The sequence below is a fragment of the Archocentrus centrarchus genome, chromosome 17, assembly GCF_007364275.1.
Source record: "Archocentrus centrarchus isolate MPI-CPG fArcCen1 chromosome 17, fArcCen1, whole genome shotgun sequence".
Taxonomy (NCBI): Eukaryota; Metazoa; Chordata; class Actinopteri; order Cichliformes; family Cichlidae; genus Archocentrus; species Archocentrus centrarchus.
In genome coordinates, this window is record NC_044362.1 from 25,924,861 (window position 1) to 25,941,160 (window position 16,300).

Genomic DNA, 16,300 nt, shown 5'->3' on the forward strand with positions numbered 1-16,300 from the left:
AACGTTGATTATAGGATCTGTAAATCATGCAAAACCTTACTAGCAGAGTCCAATAATAAAAATATGGAAATATGGACCTTCAAATAAGCATAGTACTTCACTTGTCTTTAATTCAAGTCATCAAAGCTAGCAGTAAAGGTTTTTGTTTCTCTTGGAATGCAAACATTTTATTGCAGTGTTTTCCTGCAAAACGCCAACAAAAATCAATATATAGAAAAAGTGTACATGAAAAATCTGACTTTGATTAAAGATAATAGTGACAATGCAAAAGAACAGTATTCTATACAACTTTGGTTGGCTGTTAATATTTACCTCAGTGCAGTTCTTGGAGTACTTGCTGGGGTCTATTAAGTCCAGCTGGTAAAACATTTTACATACGGTGACGACACACGTCCAGACAGTGCAAACACTAGAGGCAAGGGGCCGGTACTGGCTGTATGGCAGTGCAAAAGCCCAGGATGCAAGGAACACATAGTTGAACAAAGACACCTGCACAAGAGACAATACAGGGGATGAGGACAAAGAAAACAGCACCTTTTTCCACTCATCTCCCTTTTCCATGTCCTCCAATAACAACTGCTATGAATCGTTTTTCATATCACAAGATTCAAAAGACATTCGCACTGTCCTCTGAAAAGAAAAGAGGAAAAAGGCGATGATATTGTGAGGGTAAAGAGGGTACATGCCACATTATACTGTGTCCTTATTTATCAAAAACTAAGTCAAAATTGAAAAGAATTGAAAGAGGGTGTACTTTTTTCTTTTTACTATGACTGTAAACTCTATTAAATGATCTTTCCAGCTGACCAGTCAAATTAAATGAAATATGAATTTCAGTGAGGTTTGACTTCCTCTTGCTGCAGACACAAAAGTAAGCCACATCTCCTGCTTTCATACCTCACTGATAGAAACCAGGACAATGTAGCAGGACACAATCTTGATAATATGGATCTCCAGTAACCACCAAATGAACAGCTGCAGTTTGTGGAAATACTCCAGGAACTTGAGGAAGAGCACTGTCAGCCGGTCAACCACCAGGTGCCATTTATTCTTAAGATCTAAGAAAAAGAGACAAAAACCAGACACATTTAAACGGAACAGCAACAAGACTGAAGAGGTGTAAATGGAAAGTGTTTATAAACTAATATCCCTATTTCTTCCCTTTTGGATCAGTAAGTTTGCCAATTTAAGCTGGAAGATTGCATGAATCTTTATACTGCAGGACTATGTTAGGTGATGCTCCATATGTTTGTAATTTTCTACAGTTCGCTCCAAAATTAAAGCCAGATATACTGTTACATCTTTGTATTCCTTTCATATTTGTTAGAATTTACATAACCACTGCAGTTTTAGAGTTAACCCCTCATACAAATTCATGTAAGATTAAAATATATATAATATAAATTCTTAAATTGTGTTAGGAATGTTTGATTGTATAGATATGTATTTTATCAAAATAAAACAGTAAAGGCAGAAAAGGCTGCCTTTACTCGCTGATGCCTTGTTATAAATATTTAATTACTCCATTAATTCATTAGTCTGTCTACAGAAGCAGAATAAACTTTTAAAGGAAAAATGCCAGAAATTCAATTCCAGTTCTTGTTTATTTTGTCTTCTGTGGTAGCAAACTAAGTTTTAATGTGTACCATTTCAAACCCAGGAGTAAACATGTGTTTTACAGAAATCCCGAAGCTGTTACAGGATTGTTAACATCATTTTTTCCAGTATGCAAAATGTGAAGTTTAATGAGAACGAGCTCAAAATATGTATTAACAAGCGAATTGCAAACTGCTGTTTTAGTTACCTGAGAAACGGGACTTAATAATTTGTTTTATATTCCCATAAAGGATATATATATATATATAAAAAAAAACTACAGCCACAATGTGGTAGTGGGTGTATACTTTTACAAAATCCATATTATCTCAGGGTTTAATAGAGGCCTCATTGTTTGGATAAGAAACTCTTGAGAGAATACAGCTTGTGTAGCCCACAACTCATTATAAAGTAAGAGGTCCTGCAGGGCCGCAGCGGTGTGTTTTATCACCTCTTTTATTTTTTGTGCATGTAAACAAAATTTTCATTCAAGACTGCCTCTGTAAATATGCTAGCAATGCAGCTTTAGTTGGCCTTAGCAGGAGGGTAAAAGTGAGTACTTGATCTACATGCAGTGTCTTAGCACAAAACTCAAGATAAATCTACTGAAACCTGCAGTATAACCAATTTTTACAACTTCTGTAGCAATGATTAATGACAGGCTAGTGTCAGTGCAGGCAGCAGATACCAGGGCAGCAGCACAGAGCTTTGACCTTTACGGACTACAACAAATTTGAGAGCAGACTGAAAAACTACAGGCGTAGCATTAAATTAGTGATTAATGACTCACATGCACTGGCCAGTTTCTTTTTTTATTGTCACTAAGCGTATGTGTGTGACAGCTATATGCAATCAGCAGGCTATTAAGGTCCCGTTTCGCTTCATAAAAAAGAAAAATGGGGCTTTGACAGCAATGTTGCGTCTCCTGAGACTTGTAGCTCAGACACAAAAAGTAGTTTTGACATTAAAGTTAATGTGGAAAAAAATAAACCGTAAGAACAAGAAGGAAGCAAAGGAAGAACAAGGATCAACTATGTAACTGTGGACATATGAGGGTGAGAGTAGAGATGTCCAGCAGGGATGAAACTTCATCAACTTTAGAATTATTCAAAACAATGCATCAGTAAATCATCTGTATTATTATAAATTAAAATTTAAAATAAAAACATTAAATGCTGTATTTTTGGCTTGCTTGTATTTTCTAAAAAGAATTAACTCTATTTAATGTTGTATAGCCACCACATCATTCTTTATAAAGAGCTTAACTTATGATTTATTATTATTTAGATCACACCTCTGACAGCACAAATGGAGGAAAGCTTTTGTCAGCTTGTGAATTAGGAAATGACAGAAAAAGTTTGAGAACCAGTGATCTGGACTGTGTTATTGTAATGTGAATAACCCTAACCCAAACTTGAATCTGTGGGGTTTTTGCATCCATTATTTAATAATTCCATGATTGTCCCAAATCATGTACTTCCAGGATGATAAATACACACAGACAGACACACAAGAGACACACAAGGTAACAAAATGAAAGTAAAATGTCATGAGACTGGATCGCACAAAAAAACCAACAAGGTGAATTAGAGACAAGGAAAGGAAAAACACTGAAAATATATGTATGCATGTAAAGAAACAATACACACGCCAACAGAGCAAACTTCCAACAAGGCAGCTCACAGTCTGGGGACTATTTACTTTTAAGGGAACAGCATTGCATTTTGTATGTATTCATTTTGTTTTCTTTGTTCTTTTTAAACATACTTTAAGAAGTTTGTAGTGCAGTAAAAATCACATAAGGGCAGCATGACAGATGTTTGCTTTATTCACGCAAACTTTACGCAGCAGCAGGTACTGGATAATAGGTACTGACATGTAAATAACTGGACATGCATAAGTTTATTATATAATATTATACTACAGTATATTTCTAACCAACAAGGCAGCTCATTCTCTTGATGATACTTTCTTTAAAGCTTTAACACATTTTGGGGCCAACTTGAAAGAAAGGCAGATGTGAAATGTAAAAGTGAGGTCAGAGGTCAAATGTGAAATGATGTACAAAAAGGCAGAAAACCAAATAGATCCTATTTCAAGCTTTACGCTCAAACAATGGTTCCACATTATAAGAGAATATAAGATCCAGAAGGATGCTAACCTATTAAAATGGGTAGCAAATGACAGTAATTTTATACGCCTAAATATGACAACGGATTTAAACAGTGGACAAATAAGGGAGAAAGAGATCAGGACAGATCCATCCAGGGAAGTATACCAAATAATCCAAATAATAAACGTCCATAAAGAAAGTAAAGTTAGAGTCATATCCAGGCTATATAAAAACTTGCTCATAAACAGATCCTCCACCAAATACATAAAAATTAAAATGGGAATCAGATTTTAACATAAAAATCACAGATGAAGAATGGCTAAACATGTGGAAGTTCCATACCACAACCACAAATTCAAGGAGGGAATTCTCCTGGAAAAATCTAATACATTTTTTTTATCTCACCCAAAAAGTAAACAGTTAAACAAAAGTATACCCTGCTGGTGAGACTGTGGAAAATTAGAGGCAGATCTGGCACACATCTTTTGGAAATGCGATAAAATAACGCAATTTTGGAAGATGTTAAGTAATTCGCTCCTGAAAATACTTGGTTACAAGGTTCCTATGACCTGTACCTCACTATACCTGTGTAATTTTCCTGAAGAACGTATACAAAAAAGGGACAGATATTTGGTTAAAATACTACTAGTAGGTGGTAAAAAGGCAATTACAAGGAAATGGGGAAAAAGACACCCCCTACTATGGACCAGTGGATATAGACGATAGAAGAAATTCAACTTATGGAAAAGATAACACACCACCTAAAGCTACAAGAAGACCAACACCAAAAGAAATGGTCAAAATGGACATTATACGGAACAGCGACAAAGAAGAAGAAGAAGAAGAAGAAGAAGAAACAGCCTTTATTGTCCCACAGAGGGGAAATTTGGGTGTAACAGCAGCCAGAATCCAGGACAATCTTGATTGAATAAACGAAAAGAGGAACATGGACTTTGGCTTGGACTGCTGCTCCCAACTGCCGACTATGGTTATATGTATATGGATGTTTTATTTGTAAAAGTTTGTTCTAACTGATTATAAAAATATGATTATAAAAATAAAGTGGAAAAAAAAATGTGAAATGATATTTGGGTGCAAAGTATAATGTGATATTTCGAATCCCCATATACCTGTATAATTTCCTAAACGTTGCCAGTATAAAAAAAAAGGCAGTAAAATTTTCAGGATAGTTTTAAAAGACAAAAGGCATTTTATGAAAGTTTGACCTTATTTGACCTTAAAGAAGAAGTCAGCGGTCAAATGTGACATGATATTTTAAATCTTTATACTTTCTATATGTTGACGATACACATCACAGTTGTAAGAATCATAGTTTCTAAGTTATAAGGATTTTTGTTCATTTTTGACCAATAAATCATTAAGTTGACCTTGAAGACCTTGATGGATGTAAGCCAAATATGAATGGATTGTTAACCCACCCTACACACGTACAAAACTTTTTGAGCTATCATGTTTACAGACAGAATGGTACGCACACATTTTTAACAAAAAAGCAGAAAAACATAGTAAAGAACATGATTACTTTTTGAAAAAGATGAAAAGCTACAGTTATTTACTGCATTTTGGTCAGAAAATTTAGTTTCAGTGGTTGAATATTATGCTGATTAATTTCTGACTTCTCAGGGAAGTCCAGTGTGTCGGCTCAAATTTGGGTAAAAAAAAAAAAAAAAAAAGTGAATTGAGTTTGTTATTATATTTGTAAATGCCAATATAACTTTTAGTTTTAAACAGGTTTCTGACAGATTTCTAAAATATTTGTGTTTTCTTGTTTTTATGACAGCCAGTCTAATAAATTTGTTAAGCACTATATCTAGAACCATACTGTACCTACTACTGCTTTTATTTTGCTTACTTTATTTGTAATGAGTGTTTTCTTCTGTCTTTTTCATTTTCTAATTTTGTTTTTTTCCTATTTTTCACACACACACAACACACACACACACACACACACACACACACACACACACACACACACACACACACACACACACACACACACACCTACCGGAAGAAAATTTCTATTTATAGAGCAGTGGTCACAAGAGGCTTTTTAAGGTGGAGTTGTCCATAAAACATTTGTATCCTTAGTTTAAGCACATGCACTGTTTGTGAATGAGGCCCGATATGAGGTGTAAATATGACAAGCAGTCTAGAAAGTTATTATCAACTTAAATTTTGTTTGGATATCAGCCTGAGGGAAACTGAAAGAAATAATGATGGGACACAACACCCAAGTAAACCTTCAAGGTCATCTACTGTAGGAATAAAGAGCACATTTCTTAAATTGAGACAGAAACATTTTATCCAGTATGTGACGACTGCACAGCACACAGAGAATTTACACAGTGCACAAATTTATTAGACCACCACCCAATGTAATATGCCCTAAATTAAGATGCTAAATTGCAGTTATTTACTTGCATTCTTTAACAGATGGAAATGTTTTAGTGGTTGAATGTTATGCTTGATTAGATTAAATGAAAGTAGATAAAATGAAGCTCAAACAAAAAATATTCAGGCCTAAAATATTTCTCTGTATTTTTCATATCACATATAAGGTCATGGATCTGCTGCGCTGCTCTGTACCTGAGCTCTGCTCCGTGCTCGGCTCTGGCTCGGTCTTCGCACTGCACTGTTGGCTCTCCTCAATGCTGGACTGCTGTGGGTCAGACAGGCTCCTGGGCTTCTCATCAGCCATGTCAGTGTCATCCATCACCACCACCAGGGCCTGTTCCTTCTCTTTCTCCATATCCCAGCCCCCCTGCGTATTCTGCTTTTCCTGCGTTTCGCCATCCTCTCTGAGAAGCATTGCATTCACCGAGCTGGCACTGAGCATGCTGAGGTCTGGTAGGCTGCCATCTGGGTCCACCAGTCTGAGGACATGGCAGAAGTTGTTACACAAAAACACACACTCGGGCACACATCTGTATTAATATACATATGAGGACTTTCAGTGACTTTTGAATTTTAAGTTAGTGTTATTAGGGTAATTAGGGTGTGTTTTCAGGGCAAATTTTAGAACTATAAAGTAAAACATAAAAAAAATATATTTGGGCCTTTCAATCATAAAACATTTTAATGTTTTCTAAGCTATCATGGAACTGTAAACTTCCATTTTTGTGAGAACTTTTTGTCCTGAATGTAAGACAGACATTTACAAATTTGCATATCAACTATCCAACAGCCAATCTGTTGCAATTTGTTGTTGCTGTCGCAGCTCCTGATCTCCTTATGTGCTCTTATTGTTGAGCTCTAAGCTATTTTGTTCTATTCTACTGATTGTGTAGTGATTAGATGTGATATCTGCTTGTTAAAAACTCATAAAAACACACACACACATTTAAATCTCCTTCATTGTTCTCTTAATGTATCCTGTCCTCATAAGTATATAAATACTACAAACACTCATACACAAGGTCCACATGATCATCAAATGGCTCTGATGCAGGATAGAACTCTGCAGCTCGGCCTGCTAACTGAACAGCAGTGCAGCGCTTCATCAGGCATTTTAAACAAAAAGCAGTGCGCATTCCCGCTGCATTATTTCACACAATCTGTGCTTTCATGTGTTTGATCTTCGAGCAGCAGATAAATAATAGCTAAAGGGAGGCATTAACCCTTTAAAGTCTTCTCAGGCAATAATGGAGCCATGTCAAAGTTCAGGTTTGGTTTGCACGAACTGGCTGCATGTCAAGGCGAGCATTGTGCTGTTTGGTGGTCACACTTACTTGCTCGGTCGAGTGGAAATTTTTTCTTTGATGCTGCTCAGGACAATATAGTTACACAGAAGTCGTTATAAACAGTGAGGAGAAAAACTGACAAAAACAGACTAAAACTTGACTTGCACAAAAACTGGCTGTAGGACTCCAGTGGTTTAGAGGAGGCAAGCTTTTTTGGGAAGGGGGTAATTTTCTGGGGTTCAGTGCATAGATCAGGGTGTGGATCATTGGAAAGCTACTGAAAGGGAGGAAGAAAGTCTTCCAGATTGAAACATGCATGAGAAAGAAGTTTCCTGTCAGAAGTGTAAAAAAAATTTATTTGAGAAATGGTTAAAAGACAAGATAAGAGAGCCAGAAAGCTAACAGGAAACCCAAACAAGAGTAGGCTACAGGCAAAATATATAAACACAAAGCCCCAAAAAAGAAACCCAATCATGTCATGAAAAATACCTGATTTTCAGGATTAACATATTTCACATTCTCCATGTAAAGTACCATCAGAAACAAGGTAATAGGGACACATCAGTGTGGGAGGTGAGGATGTTTTGCAAAAGGAAGAAAACGCTAAGATTCAGAGGTGACACGGGATGGTGATGGATGCCACAGAAAGCGAGCAGATACCCACCTATTCATGATTAAATAGACACGCCCATTGACTTTGGCGTGGCTGTGAGTGAAACAGGGGAAGAAGACAGATAGCAGCAGGTCACAGAGAGAAGCAGAGGGAAGAAGAGCTGAGCAAGTGGCAGCAGAACAATGGAGAATCCACAAAAACAGCACTAAAGTTAAATGGCCCATGCCACAGACTGTGAAATGTGGATGTTATGACACACAGCTGCATGACACAGCACGCAATGACTGATGAGAACAGAGGCTATAACAGGCATTTAACAGGCTGTGACAAAAATGGGGACAAACATTTGCTGGATTTTATGTGTATGAATTTGTATTCTTCAGTACTGAAAATTCTTTGTAATAATTAAGTATTATTTACTAATCAATTTTCATGGGAATTGTGAACTAAAAAACAAAAGAAGCAGAAGCAGGGATGGGACAGTACAGCAAACTAAAGCCTTACTGATATATCACACGACTGATATATTGGCCGGCCGATATTATTGGCCAATATTTCTGATACATCAGTATGGGCGTATAATTTTCATTTATTGGCTGATAAATGAAAATTTTAAAAATGCAAAGAAGAGACAGGAGAAACACCCTTCAGCCATATTAGAAGTGTTGACCAGTATAGTGGCTTTAAGATTACCAAATATCCGCACTGGTGTTGGTCTGGCTCTACAGCCAACTAAAAGCCTCCAGGTTACATGGAGGAAAATTACTTAGTTTCAAAGCAAACAAAAACATAATAATTCTGAATAACCTCTTAGAACCAAAATTCCTACTGTTTCCATATATATATATGAATGTTTCTCAAACTGTGGGGCGCACCCACTTGTGGGGCGACTAGCAAACCTCTCCACATCACTGTCTGCTGTGTACATAGAGCCGTCATGCTGCCACTTTGGCAAAGTGGGGCAACGGAAAAAGTTTGAGAACCATATATGGTTATATATGAACAACTTCACAGAGGTATCATCTTACTGTTGTCCTAAGTTTGTCACTTTTTTTTTTTAAATTAATTATGAACTTAGCAAATATTGCACATAAAGAGGACAAAGAAAGAGATATTTTCAATAAGGCCTGAAAAAACAGCATGTGTCTCACCTGTAGATAGTGCTCTCTTCTTTAGCCACCACAGCCTGGAGGTCAGTGAGGTGGAGAAAGCGGTCATGGAAATAGTGGAGGTGGAGAATACACGCCAGCAAGAAGGATGTGGGAATGAAAATCCTGATGAACAGCTCACCCAGCTCGAACTGCTTCAAGCCCAGGGCTTCTAGGCTGCATTCACAAACATTTAGAGGAAATAGAGCACAGAGAAGCTGATTTTTTTTTAACTATTTGCATATAAAATGTCATTGATTCATCATTTTATCCTATTAGAAATATATAAGAAATTTTGTAATAATTAAAAAACAATGTGTTTGTTTTGTAACACCTGTTATAAACTCTTTAATATTTCCCTGACAAACACTGTAAGTTACAAATTATAAAACCTAAACTAAATCTTAATGAACTCAAACTAAACTGAACTAAAAATTAAACTGAAAACACCGGCAGCTGCCAGTGCCGCCCCTCAGCCTCCTGGCAGCAGAACCTTTAGGTGGCACAAATGGAAGCACAAGTCCTCGAACACAAGTAGATCTTAATGGGGTGCATGTGAGCCTTCATGACTTTATTCACCATATCAATTAAAAAAACAAATGGCTAAGTAAGAACCAGGAATAAGAAATGCTACATTTATAATAAATATAAACCACTGAGAATACTGCCACTTCATGCGATTGGGATTATTAAGGTAAGAACTACTTGCACACCTATGCTACCAAATCTACAATTCTCTGTGACATCGCCATCGAGTTATCATGTTCACAAGATTGTCGGAAAAATTGATCTCTGACCTTGACCTTGAGGTAAAAGTTGCTGTGATTCAAACTCATCTGAGAGTTTTATTAGATGCATCTATGGTGTGAATTTGAACATACTGGGTCATATCGAGTTATCGCATTCACGAGATTTTTCTTATTCTTATTTTTGCATTGTTTTAACTTTGTACTGATATATTGCTTAAACAACAAACAATAGTTTCAGAGGTCTTGGAACTGTGTGTATTCCCATATTTCAAACTTTAACTTTACTGCTGCTTTTTTCACTACCTAAAATATCCAGATTCCTCAGGAAGACACATGAGACAAATATGCTATGTGAATTGGGTTAGAAGAACAGGCAGATACCAATGTAGTTGTGCTCTGGCCAGCTAGAACTTGACTGCTACAATTTATTTATTTTTTAGGTACAATCATGAATGAGCATTTTATATATATATAAATATATACACACACACACACACACACACACACACACACACACACACACACACAGAAAATCAAATAAAATAAGACATCTATGAATTATGTTTTCAAATTTTTAAATTTTCAGTTCCCCCAAAACAAAAAGCTACTTAACAGGGCCCTGTTACTGAAAAAACAAACAAACCCCAAAACAAAACAATGACTCAGGACAGTTTGATGACTAAGCTGCTTCTCCAAATGCAGCTGTCTTTGGGAAATGAAGTGCGCAGTGAGTCAGTATCCTGCTTCTCAGACTGGTAGTTGCTCAGTGGCACTCACCCAGTTTTATCCAGGCCCGTCATGTTACCCCAGGTGTGTATCGACTCAGGAAACTGGAAGGTGTAGACCACTGTGAGGACCAGCATGGTGTACATCACCACCGACATCCAGAAGTACTTCAGTATCCTTCGCCACCACTCATAGTGCACCTAGATGAGAAGAATTAGAAGAAGACATCTGGATTTAGGTGACTTCTCAATCTGCCACAGGCTGCTGTTGGGAGTTAGGAAAACAAAATGTGCTACAGCCCAGCAATGCACAAACTTTATCACTGCAGTTAAAATATGAGAGAGAGAGAGCATATTCTGTCAGTGGAGAATTAAATCTGGGAAGTTTATAGCATTGTATTCATATTTATACTCTGAATAATATGAACAATAAAGATCCTTTTTTTTCGGGTCACCTCGTTTGGTTTCAGAAGGCTTTGAAAATTATACAGATCATAATTTTAAATATCCCACATGTTCCCCAAATGTTATTAATAAACCTGTCCAAAATTGATAGAAATATGAACACATGGTATAATGTAATTATGAAGTGTAATTCTTTATAATAACCACTGTTTACATCCTTAGCCCTGTAAAATTTTCCCCATTAATGTGTATGTATCATAGTTTTATATCATCGTTGTTTTTATCAGAATGAAAACTGTAACTTGTGAAGGGACGCTTGTTTGGAAATAGTTATAAACTCTCTGGATCACTTTCATCCTCATACTGGAATTATGATAAATGGAATCATTTCTATCAAATAAAAAATAAATAAATAAAACAGCAAGCTATAAACTGAAATGTAATCTTTAGTTATGAATTATATCTTGTATTATGTATTGTATCGTAGCCGATCAATACACAATTACCATCATATTCTGATGAGAGCTGATGAGATTGGCACACATGCCATTTTATGTCCTACATTATGTATTTGTTAAGGGTTACAAAGTGTTATTGTCATTTTGCAATCAAGAAATCGTTACTGATCCTCGTTCCCAAAATACCGGTGCTTTGTCAGAGCTGCTGGCACCTTGAAGATACACAAATTGACATTTGGCCTCAGGGCCATAATATACTTGATATACCACCACAAGTGTTCTTTTTGTTGGCTCACCTAATATTGCATCTAGTGCATTTACCCTCCTTATGGAGGGTGTCGATGACCCGTCATCTAGAAAGCTGTCAAGTCAGCAGTCTTCTCCATGATTTTGGTTGCATGTACTGAACTAGACCAGGAGATACACCCCATTTATATTGTTCATAAAGTGATTTACTCAAACTTGAAATTATTATCTTCTAATTTTAGATACTGAATTTCTGATTTTCATGAGCTGTAAGTCATAATTATCAAAATTGTTAAAAAAGAAGCTTGAAATATTTAATTTTACATGTTATGAATATACTGTAGATTATGTCATAGTTTACCTTTTGAATTAAATTACCAAAAGAAACTTTTCATGACATTTTTTCATTTTTTAGATGTCAGATACGAATGTAAACATGTTCACTTTACTGTCAATCATCTTGTGTGCTTTGGTACCTGGTACAGCGCCACACAAGAGAGGAACATCATCATGTAGATGATCTTATACATGACGATATCTCCCTCGAAGGTGACAATGAAGAACATGCCGCCGCAGATGTAGATCCAGTATTTGACCATCAAAGCCATCACCATATTTCCAAGAACGTGCATGAGGTCCTGTTCCCCTCCCTCCTCAGACTCATCTTCCTCTGTAAAAGCAATGGTGCATTTTTCAGTCTATTACAACATATCTGTTTCTAGCTTTTAATGTCTAACCATACACCCAAATTCCTAGAATTTGCCGTGGATAAAGGCATATTTTTTTCTTCTTTAAAATTCTTTCGGGCCCATAGATCTCCAGTGGCAGTGGTATTGTTGATCAGTGTTAAAAGCTTTCCAGCCCCATTATGTGCTAGTTGTGATACCTGCAAGTGATATTTGGTTATTAACAAAGTTTACAAATTTTCTAACTATATTAAAAATGCTCAAAATATAAGTTTATGGTAACATACTGCCACAATTTCATCTTCCAATCACCTGTGTTAAACAGTTGATATGCTATTGTAAGCTAAACAAAATAAGATCATAGTTCTTACCCTCCATCTTCATCTGATCCTCTACATGAACGTCTGAGAGACCAGTGCTGTCTTCCTGTTGTTTTTCTTGTCTCTCTGTAAGCGTCTGTCTCAGCAGTAACCAGAAGGTCATCATACACAGGACCTACACACCATCAATATGATGTTTAGAAACAGATGAGAACAAAAAGAAAAGCTTACAACAAATCACACACTGTTTACTTTACCTTTGTGGAAGCAAAATAGTGATGGTCAACAGGTGATATTCTGCATATATAGTAAATCAGTTTGTAAACTATAATTAGATTGTTTCAACTTGTGTGTCCGTTTGGCCCAGGTGTGTAATCCAATTGCATCTCCACCCTTTATATCAATAAACACTGTACTAAAACAGAAATATGTTTTTTTTTTTTAAAATATATTAAGGCAATTCCAAGTTTGTGTGTTGCATAAAATCTCACTCTAGACATAATCAGGTCAAGTTCAGTAGCTGGAAATATGAAAGCCTGAGAGTTATTCCAACACATGTCAAAACACTAAAACTTGACCTTCTTCAGGAGCACATTACAGAACTACACTGTCTTATTTTATTAACTGACTTCTGGGGAGACACAATATGTTAGTGAAATTGTTTCAGAATCTAAAAAATACAATTTTGTGCAGCATTTACTGAATACATCTGAATCCTTGTACATATTAAACCACACTGTGTTGTCAGATTACAGATTGTCGAGCTACATGTAAATGTCAGGTTTAGCGGCTGCATGGATGTTTAGTTGGGCGAAACATGTGGAAATCAAGAAAATTATTTGGCTAATTTTAACTCCCAAACCTTAGATGAGAGTGAGTGGAATGGGTTCTTCTTCTCGACAAAGAAGCCTTTGACTTTGCTGTAGTCCATGTCCTGAAAAGTCCAAATGTATTGCAGAACTATCAGCAGGTTGCCATAGGCCACCATGAAAGGAGAAGACAGCATGGCGTAGCGCCTCCGGTCGCGCACCATCCACAGCAGGCAGGACCAGATGAGGAAGACGAATGTCAGCCAGCTGACGTATGTGATGCTCCACGCCTGGAGAGAACAAATCAGAGAGATATTTTACAATAAATGCTGCAGTCATGAATGCCTAATGAAGGTCAAATATGACCACTGCTCAGAAACAGTGAGCAGTGGTCATACTCGGAAATAGCCAGAAATCACGCATAATATTATACTCATGTTTGCACAGGAATAAGACTACACAATCCACCCGTACTACATAATCTGCTGATATCAATGCATTATGTATAACATCACTATAATCATAAGGACACTACATATAAAACATAATGTAAGCATGTTGTTTACATTTGAGCAATATTGCTGAGCAGTAGGTATGGCTTAGTCTGTACTATTTATAGCCATGAGTGATCTCTGACCAAAACATTAGACAATTCTCGGCCAATCAGAAGTTGGCATAACAAGATAATCAATAAGGCTGAAGCACTGATGTTACAATAAATAGACTGTTTACCTAGAAATTTGGGATTCCCCAGTTTTTCATTATCTAGCTCCTGCCAGCTGTTCAGGGACCTAGGGTTAGTTGCTAGATATGGGGAATCCCCACTTTCTCCATTTCAGCAAACAATGGTATGTATAAAGTAGGTATAGCCAATCACACAGCATAATATGATCACATGACTAGGCTAAGTCAATCAGGCATGAGAAAGAGGCCACATATCATTAGCCTATATTATCACAGCATTAGCGGCCTGAAATCGTCCATGTTGTTTACTCCCCACTTCAGATAAATACAGCCAAAATGAGCAAAGGGTACAAAGGGTGCTGCATATCTTTGAAGAACAAATAACAAATATGTCAAATTTCATGGCTCAAATGCTTGTGATTTTGGGATCTATTGATCGGAAAGGTAAAACTTCACAGACAAATGCCCGGGCTGACAGATGGACATCTGTTTATGAGGTCTGTCTGAGAGAAAGGTATGACAACAATATCCTCCCGCTTTATTTAAAGGTGGAACAATTGCTTGACTTCAGTTAAGGGTGGAAGAAAGTATAAAAATGCCAGAGCAATCTACAACTTTTAAAGGACTGTGACATGCACATTATTTTGAATTTGCTGCTCAAACATGATGATAAAATGCACAGGGTTATAAAACAATATTCTTCAAAGAATGGTAGGAAGACTTTTGGATATTAAAATTTTCTTGGCAAAAAACATAATTCAAAGATTTAAGGGATTTAGGATTCTGAAGGAATATATTTACATTAAAGGCAAAGGTGCAGGCATACGGCACCGCATCATGAACAGTCAGTTATCTATAAGCGATTTAACAGAATTCTAATCTTTAAGCTAAAATGTGTTGGAAAAATACAAATTTACACTCATAAATGTACAAAAAGGAATTGCAGCTTCTTTGGGCTCTGAGGCTCAGATTGATGGACGTCACATAGTGATAACTTTTATCGTGGTTAGACAAATCAATATTTCTGGTCTCAATTTCTCTCTGGTAAAATTGAGGCTCTGCTCTCCAGACCAAAGAAGAAAAGAGTTACGAGCAACATATCGAGTTATATGGAGTCACTGCCCTTGGAAAGGGTAACTAGCACTTCTGTGAAGGCACCATTAATTCTGAGCTTTTGAGGAAACATACACTGCCTTCAACATGACAACAATTTAATAACACAGTAGTGCTACTTGTATTTCTGTAAAAAATAAATAAAAAAAATCATCAATCCAGGAATGTGTAAACTGAGAACAGATGCTCACTTCTGGTTGCATTCTGCCACACATGCAGCCGTAGAAGCTGCCCAGTAAAACCACAGTTTCCTTCTGCTAGTCAGCCAGTAGTTCCACTGGGGCAGAAAGGGGTTTGGTGCCTTGCTCAAGGGCATTGATGTTGCTCAAGCAGGCAGGAGTGTTTTGAAAACAACATTTTTCCACCAGGTTTGTGGGTTTGAGCCTGTTACTCTCTGGTTTTAATTTTGTGTTTATGGAATGTTAAATTAATCTGTTAATATAAACAGCAAATGTAGTTTAAGAGCAAAAGCAGGAATGACAAAATAAGTAAGATATAAGCAAAAAAAAGACCCTGATTGTCAACATTACTCACCATCATGGCTATGAGAGCACCGATGTAGCTTTGTTTCATGATGAAGTGGAAGATTTTGACCATCGCACTGACTCCTTTTTTCTTTATGGCATTCTCTTCACCCTCAGTCTCCTTCACAGATGAGTCTTCCGGGGGTAAACACACTTCATACACACACTCTTCTTTCTTCTCTGTTTGGACAAAGGAACACAACACATTGCTACAATATTTCTGTCGTGGAACTGTATGGATTTATTATTCCTTCCATAAAGTTGGAAATGATTGCAAGAGTCTGATTTAATAAAGGAAAGAAGAAAACATATCTTGACTTTTAATTCCTAGTTTGGAAAAGCGCTAAAACCCTCAGATTTTACACAGTAAAGTAACTCAACAGATTCCTGTATAAGACCTTCCCTATCTT

The 16,300-nt window shown here is 36.7% G+C and overlaps 1 protein-coding gene across 1 annotated transcript in view; it reads right to left on the minus strand.

Moving 5' to 3' along the window:
* The window catches only part of piezo2b (piezo-type mechanosensitive ion channel component 2b), a 100,775-nt gene that overhangs the window by 36,043 nt on the left and 48,432 nt on the right, over positions 1-16,300 (minus strand). The window contains exons 12-20 of the mRNA XM_030752225.1: positions 15,901-16,070; positions 13,623-13,859; positions 12,812-12,935; positions 12,231-12,424; positions 10,698-10,846; positions 9,175-9,348; positions 6,317-6,603; positions 898-1,058; positions 313-489 (exon numbers count right to left, since the gene is read on the minus strand). Coding sequence (XP_030608085.1) covers positions 313-489; positions 898-1,058; positions 6,317-6,603; positions 9,175-9,348; positions 10,698-10,846; positions 12,231-12,424; positions 12,812-12,935; positions 13,623-13,859; positions 15,901-16,070 — 1,673 coding nt within the window. The remainder of the gene's footprint in view (positions 1-312; positions 490-897; positions 1,059-6,316; positions 6,604-9,174; positions 9,349-10,697; positions 10,847-12,230; positions 12,425-12,811; positions 12,936-13,622; positions 13,860-15,900; positions 16,071-16,300) is intronic.